This window comes from Notamacropus eugenii, chromosome 1 (assembly GCF_028372415.1).
Source record: "Notamacropus eugenii isolate mMacEug1 chromosome 1, mMacEug1.pri_v2, whole genome shotgun sequence".
In the NCBI taxonomy this organism is placed as follows: domain Eukaryota; kingdom Metazoa; phylum Chordata; class Mammalia; order Diprotodontia; family Macropodidae; genus Notamacropus; species Notamacropus eugenii.
This window is the reverse complement of record NC_092872.1, coordinates 137,102,433-137,117,237: the sequence shown is the minus strand read 5'-3', so window position 1 is coordinate 137,117,237 and position 14,805 is coordinate 137,102,433. Positions and strand designations below refer to the sequence as shown.

The 14,805-nt window shown below is 39.9% G+C and overlaps 1 protein-coding gene across 1 annotated transcript in view; it reads right to left on the bottom strand.

Annotated features, from left to right (window-relative positions):
• The window catches only part of MYO1E (myosin IE), a 226,980-nt gene that overhangs the window by 37,708 nt on the left and 174,467 nt on the right, over positions 1-14,805 (bottom strand). The window contains exons 20-22 of the mRNA XM_072615613.1: positions 8,377-8,491; positions 7,994-8,163; positions 5,071-5,216 (exon numbers count right to left, since the gene is read on the bottom strand). Coding sequence (XP_072471714.1) covers positions 5,071-5,216; positions 7,994-8,163; positions 8,377-8,491 — 431 coding nt within the window. The remainder of the gene's footprint in view (positions 1-5,070; positions 5,217-7,993; positions 8,164-8,376; positions 8,492-14,805) is intronic.

Below are 14,805 nucleotides of genomic sequence, written 5' to 3'. Positions count from 1 at the left end.
ACAAGGTCTGTGATTCTTTGGGGATCTGAACATTTACCAGAATCAGGGTTCAAGCAGAAGGTACAAGCATGATTTTTGCTCCTTATTTCACAAGGAATAATTCAGAAAATGGGGAGGAAAAGGAAGGGAAACTGAATAGATTTTGGTACAGGTTGGATTAGATTACTTCTGAGTTTCCTTCTGCCTCTGACATTCCAAGACATATATAAACTAGGTTCATGGTCATGCTCAAACATACCAAGCCTGCCAGGCAACTGATCATCAGGAATAGGTTTATGTTGCCCAGCCTAGAATGTACCTTTCTTAAAATTAAATGGCTTCTCAAATGGAGTTTGAATCAGACCTTCTGCTCTGACCATGATAATTTCTCCTGCTTTACCTACCCCAATCCTACACGTCTTTCAAGGTTCAGTAAGGCACCTCTCAGCAATACCCACAATAGGCATGAAAAGATGCTGAGACACCACAGCTTGTAGGTATCCTGTTAGCAGTCAAAGTTTTTACAGGTAAGAGCTGGACCAGATCAATGCATGACCAGGAGTCAAACTGCCATTTGAAATAAGAACTGATGACTCTGTCTTCTGGGATTCAGGAAATATGCCAGGACTCTGAAATCTGCAGATGACTAAATCTATGTATGGGTATTTACACACTCTGGTGATTCCACATCCTGCCAAGTCATCCATTATTGTTGGATTTGCTGATATCAGTCTTCAAGAGGAGTTTTTATTTAGACCAGGGGATTTTTCCTATTTCAAGTGACTCTGGCAATAGTATCATCTATATTATTCTCTTTTTCTCTTTTAAATGTTTTATTGATGATCTTGAAAAAAAATTGTCATTACTTTGCAATGAATCTCCCTTCTTCACCCCAGCCCCAACAAAACCATCTCTTATAACAAAGAAATAGGCAAAAATAATTCAACATGTTGGACTTGTCTGACAACGTATGCCTCCTTCTCCACCCGTGGTTGACCACCTCTGATGAGAGGCAGCACCTTCACCTTCTCCTCGAACTGTTGGCCTTGTGACTACCTTCAGGGAACTATTTGGGCAATATCTTTACTGTTTGCAAAATGAGCTATTGGAGGTAGCGAGCATATGGTCTGAGGGCTACATGCAGCTCACAACACTCCCAAGTGAGGCTTGAACCAGATTAAAATGTAGTTCCTATCTGATTTTAACATGGTGACGTATTCATGAAAAGACATACAAAAACACATGGTTTTCTAAGTCAAAATATGGTCTGCTGGGATTTTTATGTATGCTTTAGTGGCCCCCATTTCTAGTTGATTACTGATTTAAGTGATCTAAACATCCAGCTTGCATTGCCGGCTATTCAAAATGGCTATTATGAACGAGTGCTAGTACAGCCTAGTACTTTGGTGATCTGTGATTTTGTGCAGTGCTTTTGGTTTCCACTAACACAAGTCTAAGGATCTACCTTAGCATGAGTCTTCCTGTATTACCTATGACTGAATAACATTGATCCTTGCTGCTGCTTGTAGATATCCCTGAACTCAACAAAAAAGGTGGCCCCCGTTGGATAATGGCCATAGCAGTTAGTGGCTAGACCCATTGGACTGGCCAGAGATTATGTCTTCAAGAATTGTAGCATAACAATACAGTCAATAAGCCTTACTAATTCTAAAGGTGTTCAGCAGCTGTTCTATTTTCCACATCTTCCTACAAATGGGACAACTATCAAGTCTTTATTTCAGGATTCCTCCATTTTGAGAACACAGAACATCAAGTTTCCATGTCTGTTTCCCCTACAGGTTCATTTCCACATGAACACAAGTCCACCTGATTTCTTTTCTAACAGGGTTCTTGTCACTGCTGTAACTCATAGGTAAAAGAAGATGTGGGAATAATACCCATCATGGATCCCACCTGTATTAATTATAAACCAAAACAAAATTTCACCAGGAATGAAGCTTTCTTTTCCCCTAAAGCTGGGTTTTAATTCAGCTAGAGCCCTTTCTGGCCTTATTTTCCAGATGCTTCTACTACAAGGGTCAAATCTAGGGCTAGGCACGCAAGCAAGTCAGTATCAATAGGTGGTGCAGCTCTCATGGGACCAGAAAAACAAACTCATTGTTAGTAATCTGGGAAGAAACATTAAAAAAAGTGTAACAACCATATTTTTATAATCAAGGACAATGAAGTCTAAGAATTTGGTTTTATATAATGTTCACTCTTCAAAGCACTTTTTCTTCATCTAATATGTATATAGGAATGTTTACATGTTTTGGGACAGGGAAACAAGCAATTCCACCTTTTCTATTAGATATACCTATATTTCTTGGATGTACCTTTTCACATAAAATTTTTTTCTTATAAATAATATCCAAAATATTAAGTAATAAACTTAATAAGCAAGACCTGTTTTTATGTTTGTATGGAGATTTTATGTTTGCGAAACAACGTAAAAAAGAAGTTGGTCAATAAAAATGTGAATTTCTTTAAAAAAAACCCAAAAGAATAAAAATTCCAGTGATACGGACATGGCTTGGAAATGAATCCCTATTGTACATCTAAATGTGCAAAAGAACGTCACAGCCAATAACATTTCACATCATATCAGACTCAATATGTGGTGTAGGTTTGCTGAATTGATTTTTTTAATTCTTTTTTTTTTAAAATAAGGGATGATTCTTTTTGAAAGGGAGGGGAACATTAGGTGACATAAAAATAAAGATATAAAATATCTCTTTATATTTATTATTTATATATTATATGGTTAATATATTTATATCTAAAGAGATATGAATAAAAATATTAACAGAAAAGAAGGTCCAACACTAGCTTCAAGTCAGTAAGTAAAAGAATAAACTTTTGGAAAGATCTCCACTCTTCCCAGAAGAAATGAGCCACACATAGCTGAAGAGTTCCTACTTCCCCTGTTTTCTTTTGTGGATACTATAAAGTATACAGAGAACACAGCCAAGAAAGGCAGAACCCATCTCTTCACAGTCTGGAGAAAAGTCTCCCTCTTGGCGCCCTTGGAGTAACCAGAATGATGCCTAGGGACCCACGCGAACCTCCTGCTGAGCTTTAGCTACCTCAGAGCTAGCTATGGTAATTATGGAGAGCAGGAAGTGTTAACAACAATAGTAATAGCATTCGTGTAGCACCACGTGCCGGGCACTTTGTAATCACTGTCTCATTTGATAAGCCTTGCTCAGCTTTCTGGACAACAGGCAACAGGCAAATCCCTTTCTATGAGATTGGTAATTTGTGTAATTGCAATGAAGGGCATCTGAAAGCCAGGCATGGTTTTAGACCTTGCCTGTTAAATCCTCAGCAATGAAATAGATCAGATGCGAATTTGGTGGAAAGACAGGAACTTGATGGATTCATCTGCCTAAAAACTTTACCACATCCTGACCTGGCATCTTTTAAAATCCCTCACCTCCCCAGCTCCCCAGAGACCCTTTGCTTGGGACAACTAAGTAGGAATTGAAAACCATGATGACACAGACAAGAACATAACTTGAAATCTGCTTTCAATTACTCAGCCCATCACTCTAGTGCCAGGATTTCGAGCCTAGCAAGACAGAGACTTAAGCACATACAACTTTTGAATTTCCTGAGTACTATAGTTTTTGCTGTTTGTGCTGATTATGCTTTAGAATTTTGAGAGCTTGACTTCCCCCCTGCCCCCAGTTTGTTTAAACAAGCTGTTTTCCTGGTGCTCATCTTATGCATCATTCTTTGTAAAATGGGGACCAAAGAGTTTCTCTTGGGGGGGGGGGGGGGGGGAACGGAATCAACAACTTCCAAAAAGTCCCGGAAATGTGACTCAAGGAAGAAAGATTTGGAATGGGAGGCTGTGGGGATCTGAAGCCTCTCTTCCTGTTTTCCATGCTTTAAAAGTTATTTCCTCTCACCAGGGCTTCATGAAGATGAGGGGTTTTCCAGGTGTAGCTTTTAGCACCAGAGTCAACCAAGCTACTTGGTGATGACTCCAGGATTATCGACCATGTTGGCCAAATAGGCTACAAGGCAGCTGCCAGGGAGAGGATGGCTCTCACATCCAGGTCATGTTGCAGCAAGAGATGGCATCACTTGCTGGCATCACTGTGCTCAGTCATTCCTGTTCCCTTCAGGCTGGAGGGTAGCCTTGGAAAGTGCTCTGTGGTCGTGAATCACACAGATTACCTTCACCTCATACAATCTTTGACTTCCTTTAAGACCCAGCTCAAATGTCATCTTCTGCAGGAAACCTTTCCCAGCCCTGTTTTCTTCCCCCTCTCTCTCCCATATCCTTGGTTACTGAAGGCTTCTTCTCTAAACTTACCTTTCAGTTATTCTGTATGTACCAGTTTTTTTTACATGTTGTCTTCCCCATTAGAAAGTAAACTTTCTGAAGGCAAGGACTGTTTTCTGCCTTCCTTTGAATCCTCAAGCCCTTAGCACAGTGTCTAGCACACAGTAAGCACTTAATAAATGCTTGTAGATTAACTAAAACATCATCCATTTTCTTTTTCACCGTCTTGTTTAATTATTGTCATACTAACATGCATTAAAGAGTCAGAATAGAGGATGGAATGTTGTACAGGGTCACGGGTCAAAATATTGGGTTCAGGTCCCAGTTCTACCTGCTTAATTAGCTCTGTGACCTTGAGTCAGGCACTTTAGCTTTGAGTTTTAGTTATAAAATAGGGATAATAACACATGTGCTAATTCACGGGGATCTTTTTAAGGCTCACATTAGGTAATACATGCGAAATGCTCTCTACACCATGAAGCATTATACAAATGCACACTGCTATTATTACATCCATAGCCATAAATAGCTTCTTGGTGTTTTGTTCTCATTGTACCAGGGTCCACGTGGCTGCTCATGAAGTTAAGATTTCCATTTTGGGAAGAAGGAAAAAAAGAAATGACTTCTGTCATACCATTTGGGCAGGTGTTCTCCAAGGCCCCCCCCTCCCCCCCCCCCCCGCTCTGTCTGTGACTCTAAATCCCCCTGGAAAGCAGCCGCAAACCTTCCCTTGCCTATTCCTGGCAAGCTGCGGGGAGGTGGTGTCAATCTGACTGAGGGCTGATTTTGTTACTCACCTGAGGGACACAGACAGAATCCTTTCCATCTCAATTCTCCGCTTCAGCACCTCCTTCATCATCCCCTTATCAGGCCCCTGCTTCACTTTTTCTCGTCCAATCAAATACAAACACTTTGGTGTAAGAACTAAGTCTCGCTTTATACCCTGTAATGAAAGATATCATGGGAAGGAGAGTGGGTAGAGTTGAGGGTGGTTAAAATGACACCCATGGAAGGTATCCAAGCAAGAATATCCTGAATGATTTGGATTTGTGGTAGTAAAGACATGTATGCAGCTACCATGGAGATTATCTTAGATAAAAACAAAGTAAAGTCTCCCTTTCCCTACTGTTCCAATGGGTGAAGGATATGTGTATATGCACAAGGACAAATAACCAGTACACAAAGACGAATGTTTTGAGGAGAGAGTGTGGTAAGTGAAAATAGTACTAGACCTGTAGTCAGAGGATCTGAGTTCGAGTCTGAACCCCCTTGCTTTCTGTATGACCTTGGGACACTTATTCAGCCATTCTAGCCTTCAACTTTCCTCACTGGAAAAATAAGAGAATTGGACTAATTAAGGCTTCTTCACCTTTTTTTCTGTCTTGGATCCCACCTCTTTGGCAGTCTAGTGAAAAGCTTATGGACCCCTTCTCAGAATAATAAAAAAAATTACATAGGATGACAAAAGAAATCAATTATATTGAAATATGGCTATCAAAATTTTAAAAAACAGTTCCTAGACCCCAGGTTAAGAACCCCTGAATGCCCTCTAAGGTATCTTCTAGTTTCAGATCGAAGATTCTAGAAGAATGACATGAGGCTCAAGGCAGACTATCCAGAGGTTTGAGTGTCTAACAGTGGCTGTACCCACGTAACATCAGCAGCTGGGTCAGCATCCAAAGACAGCAACTTTTACAATTACCTCCCCAGTATCTGCAGTGTATCAGTGGCAGTGAATCTCATGGCAGGGCAAAAAATTTAAACACTTTCTTGCCAAAACTTGAGCATCCTTCTATACAAGGTAACACAGGTTAGCTTTGTTTCCCCAATCAGCCTCTGGGAAAGGGACTAATAGGCAGTGAAATAACACGAAGGTGGCTGGTGGTGGCGCCATGGAGCAAAGTATTCATAGTACACTTAACACTGGCTAAACACTCCCTAAATTATCAAGATTCTTTATGCCTTTTTACACAGTAGAAACAGTTTCTCCCTAATGAGGAAACTGTTTATAGCTGCAGAGGATACACAGAGAGAAGCCCAGTGTTTGCTGACTGGAAACCAAGTTGCCTATTATGAAAGAACATTCTTTTATTAACCTTTGGTGTCTCAACTGCAATTACCGTCTCCAAATTCTCCATGCTGGGTATGGTGTCCGCATGTATAGGGTATAGCGTTGGACTTGGGAGTCAGGAAGACCTGAGATCAAATTCTACCTTAATCTCTGTGAAGCCCTACATTAATTCACATAACCCCTCTATTTCCTCATCTGTATAAAGGGGATAATAATAGTACCTCAGAGGACTGCTGTGAGGATCATCATTATATAACTTGTGTAAATGACTTTGCAAACTGCAAAATGCCATATACATGTTGGCTATTATCTAATTACAGTAATAAATACAGTCACTGAAATGCTGGGGGATTTTCTTGGTCTGATTGTTTATTCTGATATCCTCACTAAAGAGCCCGGGGGGTGGGGGGAGGACAGAGACAGAGACAGAGACAGACAGAGACAGAGAGAAATATCAGAGATATCTTTCTCTATTTTATGGGTAAGGAAGATGAAGCCAAGACTACCAGTAAAAGCCATCACGCCAGGCATACCTCTGGGAGTGGCAGAGTGAATCCCTGAATCCAGGTCACTCTACTGGTCTAGGATTTCATCAATGACACCACCTTCTTTTGCCATGGATGACTTTAAGATATCTCATTTTTGTGCCACTCCCTACCTCCTCTCTCTACATCCTTCCCTTCATTTCTTAATCACGAAGAATGTCTCCATCTGATTTTATTTTTTCCATGGTCTAGCAGCATTTTCTAACTCATAATCCACTAGGCCCCAGGTATCACTACTTGGGTACTGGTTCTTCACAGAGGCATTCTTAATGATTAAAGCAAAGTAGAGGAGGAGGGGGAAGAACTACAGAAAAGAGGAAAGAAGTGTCCCTAAAATGAGATACTTCAAAGGTATCCATGGCAGAAGAGCTAGGATCATTGATGAAATCCAAGGCTGAAAAAAAAAAAAGAAATCTGAGGCTGGCAGAGAAACCTGGATTCAGCTCCTAATTCTGCCACTACATTAGAACCTTTAGAATCTCAGATTTGGAAGGGACCCCAGAGGGGTCCTGCAACCCATCTAACCGAGGATCTTCCCTACAACATCATAGTAATGTTAGCCAAAATTTAGATGGAGCTGGAGAGTTTTACATGCATTATCTCATTCACTGTTCTGTGAAGAAAGTGCTACTATTTTCCCCATTTTGTACATAAGGAACCTGAAGACCAAGAGAGCACTCACATAGGAAGCCACTGAGGTGCATCTGAATTCAGGTCTTGATGATTTCAAGCCCTAGCTACTAACTCATATCATATCTACTTGAAGACCTCTTGAAGAGGGAAACTACCACCACCTTTGGAGAGCTCTAACTGTTACGCAGTTTTCCCCTCAGATTAAATTTAAATCTGCTTTTCTCTCATTAGGCAGGACTGTCTTCTAAGACTCTTCATTGGATTCAGTGGCCTTGTAAATGTTTACCCACCAATTATTTATCAGATTATGTGGGTAGTAAAACCAAGCCAAATCAACATTTATTTCTCACTTGGTATAAATTGTCAGTTGCTTGAAGGGAATTGTTGAGCAGCTATTTTGTAAAGCTGCTGGAGAATTACAAAAGATACATCTCAGTGCCAGTCTTGTGACTTTTGGGCCCTGATGCCTACCTTGAATCTTCTGTCATACTTGATGACCGTATCTGCAAAGTCAATCTTTTCTCGTTTGCCAACGAACTGCCGGAGCTCCGGGTGCTCATCCATTCCAATGTAATCACCAATGAAGTTCCTGTTAATGCTATTTCGCCTTCTCTCTTTCTTGTTCAGGAGCAGGTCAGAGGCTGAGATTTCCCCAGAGGATAAGGAACACAAAGAGAAGAAATGATCATGTAAGAAGGGAGCAAAGAACTAAGCATGAAAGGATCAGGGAGTATTATGTGAATTTTTAGGGGAATTGTATGTTGACATCCTGGCAAAAATAATAAGTTTCAGATCCATCTGGTGCTGGCCTAGTCTCAAGACTTGATAAATGCGTGATCAATTTATTCATATACCTTCTTCTCTCATTTGGACATATCTCTTCCGGGCCACAAATTTCCTCCAAGTTTTCTGTATCACCCGGGCATACCCATCGTATTTTCTCTCTCTCATTTCTTCCAGAAGAAATAACTGTGAAATGAATAGGAAAACAAACATCAGCTATTTTCTGAGTTTTATAGACGTCTTTTATATCAGTCATTTCCCTGTTCCTCCCTCCCCCAGTGAATCTTGCCTAGTAACAACAAAAAAGTCAATCCAAGCTGACTTATATTGACAATTTTTGACACTGTATGTCATAATCTACCAACCATTTTTTTGGTTTTCTTTTGAGACTGGATCTTCCTAGAGCTCCAAACTCTGTTTCACTCTGGGCCAGTACTCCCCTCTTTAGATGGTCTGTTGGTTCACTGCTCCCCGAGTCTGACCATTTCGGTGCCAGACTTCAGTGCTTAGCTGTCTGAGACTCAGAACTCCCAAACTCAAGCGATCCGCCAGTTTCAGAGTCCCTGATATCAGGGGCTTGAAGGCATGCACCACTATGAATGGCCCCACAAATACAGCCAATTCAATTACTTAGTCAAGGGAGTTTTTAATTTTATGATTTATCTTGAGATAAGGGAATTAAGGATTTGAATCAGACTCATATGCTTCCTGTTCTTTGGAAGGAAGCATCATACAATGAAAAGAGTACTGCTTCTTGAACTCCATAATCTAGGTGGATTTTCAAGTTCTGCTGATCACTGCCTTTGTGATCTTGGGTAAGACACCTAACTTCTATGGGCCTCAGTTACCTTAACTCTAAAAGGAGGCAGTTGTTCCTTCTAGGATCATTCTAACTCTAAATCAGTGATCCTATAAAGAGACAGAGAATGGGACTGGGTCTGTAATCTCACTGGTATAATGAACTCCCAGGAGAGTGAGATCCTCTACTAAGGCAAGTTAGCACTTTTTTTGTTATTTATAGTTTTAGAGAGTAGCCTAAAACATTATGAGTTTCAATGACTTGCCCAGGGCCACAAAGCCAGTATGTGACAGAGGTGGTATGTGAACCTTGGACTTTGACCCAACTCTCTATCCACTATGCCATGATTGTTTCTTAGCTATTTCCTCAACTAAGTGGGAAAACATTTCAGTAACTAATTCTCATGTAGATATTCTTTCTCATAAAGTTCTTGTGATGGAGGATAAAAGGATTTGATTGTATAGCCTGCATCATGTAATTCTCCACAATGTAATATAATTTTATATTCTTAGAATAATAACCCCTTGCATTTAAATAGAGCTTTAAGATTTATAAAGTGTTTTACAAATATTTCATTTGATCCTCACAGCAAACCCGAGAGGTTGAATGCTACCCCTGTTTTACAGAAGAGGAAACTGAGGCATGCAGTGTTTAAGTCACTTGCCCAGACTCAGGTAGTTATCTGAGGTCAGATCTGAACTTGGGTCTTCCTGACTTCAGGTCCAGTGCTCTATCTACTGTGCTACCTCTCTGTTTTACGTACATTAGTCTTATTTTCCCAACTGGGTGGTAAATGTTTTGATATAAGACATATAAAGTCTTATATGTAGTGTCCCTCACAGTGTCAAACATCAGATACTTTTAAAAATGGCTATTTATTTAAGTCATTGATACTTGGTATTATATACAGTCCTTTTAAAGAATTGGTAATGTCCATTTCAAGATATTTTCAAGGCAGATTCTTGGGCCCTGAAAAGAAGAGTGGCTGATTTTTCATTATATGAAAAGCATTAATTTCCCATCTAATGGGATTTTGCAAATGATCTCCAAACTGAAAGTGATGAAACATGAAATGAGTTTTTGCCACTGTAAAGCTGTATCAGTTTAAGGCCAGTGTTTGAAAAGGTGATTGGCATGGGTTGATCAATCATGAAAGCTGTATTAATTAAGATGGGCAAAATGATTTCCATGCCTTTTGTTTTCCTTTCTCTAAAACTCATCAAACCTTTCCCCCTCCAAAACATGGAACAATGTCCCTCGCTTCACAGAATGAAACTGAAGGGAAAAATCCTACAATGAAGAAAACTGAAAGCCCATAGTAAAAATATTCTGGTAAAAATAACTGAGCTTAGTTATGAAGGAACAGGACTTTATTTCTTGTTTCATAGTTCTATATTCCTCACCACCCACACTCCCATCAACTTCTTGCAATCTGTCTTCTGTACCCAGTGTGCTAGTAAAGCTGTTCTCTCAAAGCCACCAATGACGTCCTAGTTACCAAACCCAATGGTCATGGTAAAGAGACTGTTGATCATTGCTCCCCTCAACCTATCAGTTGCTCACTCAATAAATATTAAGCACCTACCATGTGTCAAACACTGTGCTAGGTTCTCTCTCCTTGCCTATCATCACAGACACCATATCTATCAGTTTTTCTCTTTTCTAAGGGTTTCTTTCTTGCCTCCTTTCCCTGAACCCACATGCTTAATGTTTCTTTAGGGTCTGTCCTTGGTCTTATATTTTCTACACTCTCTCCCTTGGTAACCTCATTCATCCTCACAGCTTCAATTATTATCTGGATACAACTGACTTCCAAAATCTAGGCTTCCATACATGAGTATGGATACACACACACACACACACACACACACACACACACGGCCATAGTATGAACTTATTTATCCAACTCTCTAATTGGCATCTCAATTTCACTGCCCTCCACCAGCACCTTAAACTTATCATGTCATAAGATCATAGAGCTGAAAGGATCCTTAAAGGTAATCTAGTATTATATCTATATCTATCTACCTCTCTATCTTTCTACCTATCTATACTATATCTATAGACAGGCAGATGGATAAATACATAGATAGACAGAAAGAAGAAAACTGAGGTTCTAAGACCCAGTAACTTGCCCAATGTTTCATACATAGGTAAGTAGCAAAGTTCTGATTTAAATCCTGGTCTTCAGACTCTAAATTCAATATTCTTTCTACTATATCATGCCATAAGGGAAAGAAAAGGGAAGAGAAGGAAAGGGAAATCAGCATTTATCAAGCACCTATTATGTGTGCTAGATACTGTGCTACATTCTTTATCAGTAACATCTCATTTGATCCCCACAACAACTCGGAGGTAGGTGTCCACTTTCCAGTTGAGGAAACTGAGGCAGACAGAAGTTAAGTAATTTGTCCAGGGACATGTAGCTAATAAGCGTCTGAGGCTAGATTTGAATTTAGAATTTCTTGACCAAGCACTCTTCTGTCCATTAGGCCACCTCACTGCTTCTTTTGAATTTCTTTGGATTTCACTGGTTTGTTTAGTGGTATGAATGTTCACCTAATCTCCCATAATAGAAACTTTGGTGTTCTCATTAACTCATTCTCTCTCACCTGTATCCAATAAGCTACCAGGCCCACCAATTTTACCTCTGCAGTTTCTTGTATCCTTGCCCAAGTCTTCATTCCCACTGTTACCATCTTAATATACTACCACCCATCTGGGGTATTTTTTTTGGGTGGGGGGGGTGGGGAAGGTGGAGGTAACCAAAGTTAAGTGACTTGCCCAGGGTCATATAGATAGTAAGTATCTGAGGCCGGATTTGAACTCAGGTCCTTCTGACTCTAGGGTTGGTATACTATCCACTGCACCCTCTAGCTGCCCCTCAGTTGGAGTCTTTTAATGTCACCCTGACAACTCTTTCACCTTCACTCTATCCCTTCAATCTACCTGTTGGAAACACATCAGACAGACTTCTTTACATTGAGATATAATCATGACACCCACTGCTCAAAATCAGTTAATTAATTGCTTCTTACTGTGTACTTAGCAAAATTAAAACTCCTCTGTCTGGAATTCAAAGCAAGCATCTCTTCAGTGCTAGAAGAAACCTTGGAGGCCATCTAGTCCTGCTACCTCATTTTAGAATTAAGGTAAGGTGGTGACTTACCCAAGGTCACAAAGGTTCTTGAAATTCAACCCACATTATCTGATTCAAGAATTCAGCCCACAAATATTTAGTGTTTTCTAGGTGCTGAGAGGCCGAATAGTATAGTAGATAGAGAGGGAGAATGGGCATCTGAAGATCTGAGTTCAAATCCCACTTCTGACACCTACTGATTATGTGACAGCACTCTAGACAATTCTTTAAAATTATAAATTGCGAGAGGTTGCCCACTTGCACTAGGAGAGGGAGTTTTCTATATCAGTGTTCAGTCCCTGTTACTCATCATGTGCTAGGTACTGTGCTTTGTGATTTTTCTGCCCCTATCATATATATATACCCACATATGAAATATCTATATTCCAATTTTTTGAGCTTTCCTGTTACCTTGGCTTTATCCAATCACTCCTCTATGTCTAGATGTTCTCCTTTTCCCCCTCACCTGTTGAATTTTTACCCATCTTTGAGGCCCAACTCAAGTGCAAGCACCTCCATGAAGTCTTCCTTAATGCCTTCAGAAGGTAATGACTTCCCCCAATTTGTACTACACATAGGTTGTTTTATCTTTTATATCCTTGTTATTTTGAATTATACTTATTTCTTTATATGAAACATCTCACAGGAATGTATTGGGATAACATTCAGTGGGTTGGCTTTGGAGTTAGTTAGGAAAGCCTGGCTTCAAGTTCTGTCTTTGATATATATCACTTAACCTCCTGGTACCCCAGGCAACCCTCTAAGACCATAACTTATGGATTGCCAATTTGCATTGCTAGAATTGGTTTCCACATTGGAAAATTCAATAGCAGCAAATATAACCACCCTAGATCCTCTCTACTTCCCCAAACAACTAAACCTAAACTAAGTTCCATGAGGGTACAGACTTACTTAAACCTTTTCTCTCTCAGATAAATATTGGTCGAATAAGTTGAAAAGAATGCTCAGAAACGACTACCCATACACCAAAAGATTGGTTGAAAAGGGGGTCATACCTACACCCAAATACCTCTAAGCCCATGGCTATCTCAATGCTCTTACAATTCTTCCAAGCTTAATATGACCACATGTTCACAACAACACACAGGACCAGAATCCCATTAAAATCAAGTAGGAAGGGAGAGTTCACTTGGACCCACTGGTTTATGTACTGTACTTCTTAGGTGCTCTCAGTTTATGTTAGTTGTCCAAAGTAATCATCTTTTCAAACAGTTTGATAAAAGAGTATTTCTTATAACATTGAGCATTTCTGAACAAATACATTTAACTTCCTTTTGGCTTTGGAATTATTTTGGGAGCACCAGAGAAAAGACACGAGTGAGTCACAAAACAGAACAAAGAGGCTACCAATTCACAACTGCCTTGAGGCTGTTGCAATGCCAAATGGGAGCTTTCCCTCCAAGATCAGCTTGATTTTGTATTGCTTGCAAAAAACCCTGGGGTTAGAAATCAGGGAGGTTAGCAAAAGGAAAAAACATCCCCATCTTTGAGCTTTACTGTCTAATGTGGCTTCTCAAAGCAAACAGATTATTTTGCAAATTCAGCAGAGTCACTACAAGGGCCAAGGCTAAATCATATGGTGAAAGAGCCTTGAAAGATGTCTTTGCAGGAGCACCTGGGGGCCAGGGACTGATGAGTGTGTGCACAAGTTGGGGGTCAGAACTGGGGTGTTCAAATGATGTCAAGTCACACAATTGGGGAGGATAAATTGAAAAGAAAAAACAAAAATAGACCCTTGGAATTTTGGAGTTGAACCTCCCAATTCAAAAAAGAGGTGGAGGGAGGGAGGGAGAGAGAAAAGGCCATGTATTGGCTGTTTCAACTACATAGGAAAATCTGCAAGTTAAAAAGCCAGAGAGGATCTAGAACTACAGAGGATGTTTTGCATTGGACCAACAAATCAGTTGGTCCCATTTTAGAAAAATTGGAGGAAAAAAAAACAGGAACTGTTCTGTGGGTTGCTTAATGATATGTGACGCAACATTTTACTTTTAAATATAGAAATAAAGTCACTGCAAAGCTACAAATAACCCAAGGTGCAAAATGCTACCGCATCCTTTTCATAAATGGATTTTATCGGTGTGCCATTTAATTTCATATTTTGAAGGCCAAGAGACAGATGTTCTGAATTGGAATAAAAAGCCATAAAAATGCTCTGACCCCTTAGCCTTAGAAAAGCATCTCAAAACCTGATGAAAGATTCTTGGATATATCAAAACCAACTGCACAAACACATGATTAAGTATTAACATGACGTCCACGACTTTTTTCTAGGCTGTTGCTCCTTAAAGGCAGACAAATGGGGCCTTGCCAAACCAAGATCCAACTTGGTACGGCTCTCACCTCATAACCATTTTCTTCCCTCTGAAAACACTGATGATTGGGAAATTTTTTGGCTCCCTTATAATAATATAAATCAACTTCTGCAGTCATTCAATTCAATAAGCATTTATAGGCAATGACTATATATTGGATGCCATACTAGGAATACAAAGAAAAATGGTTCCTGACCCCAAGGAGCTTACGTTACTGGGCAAAAAC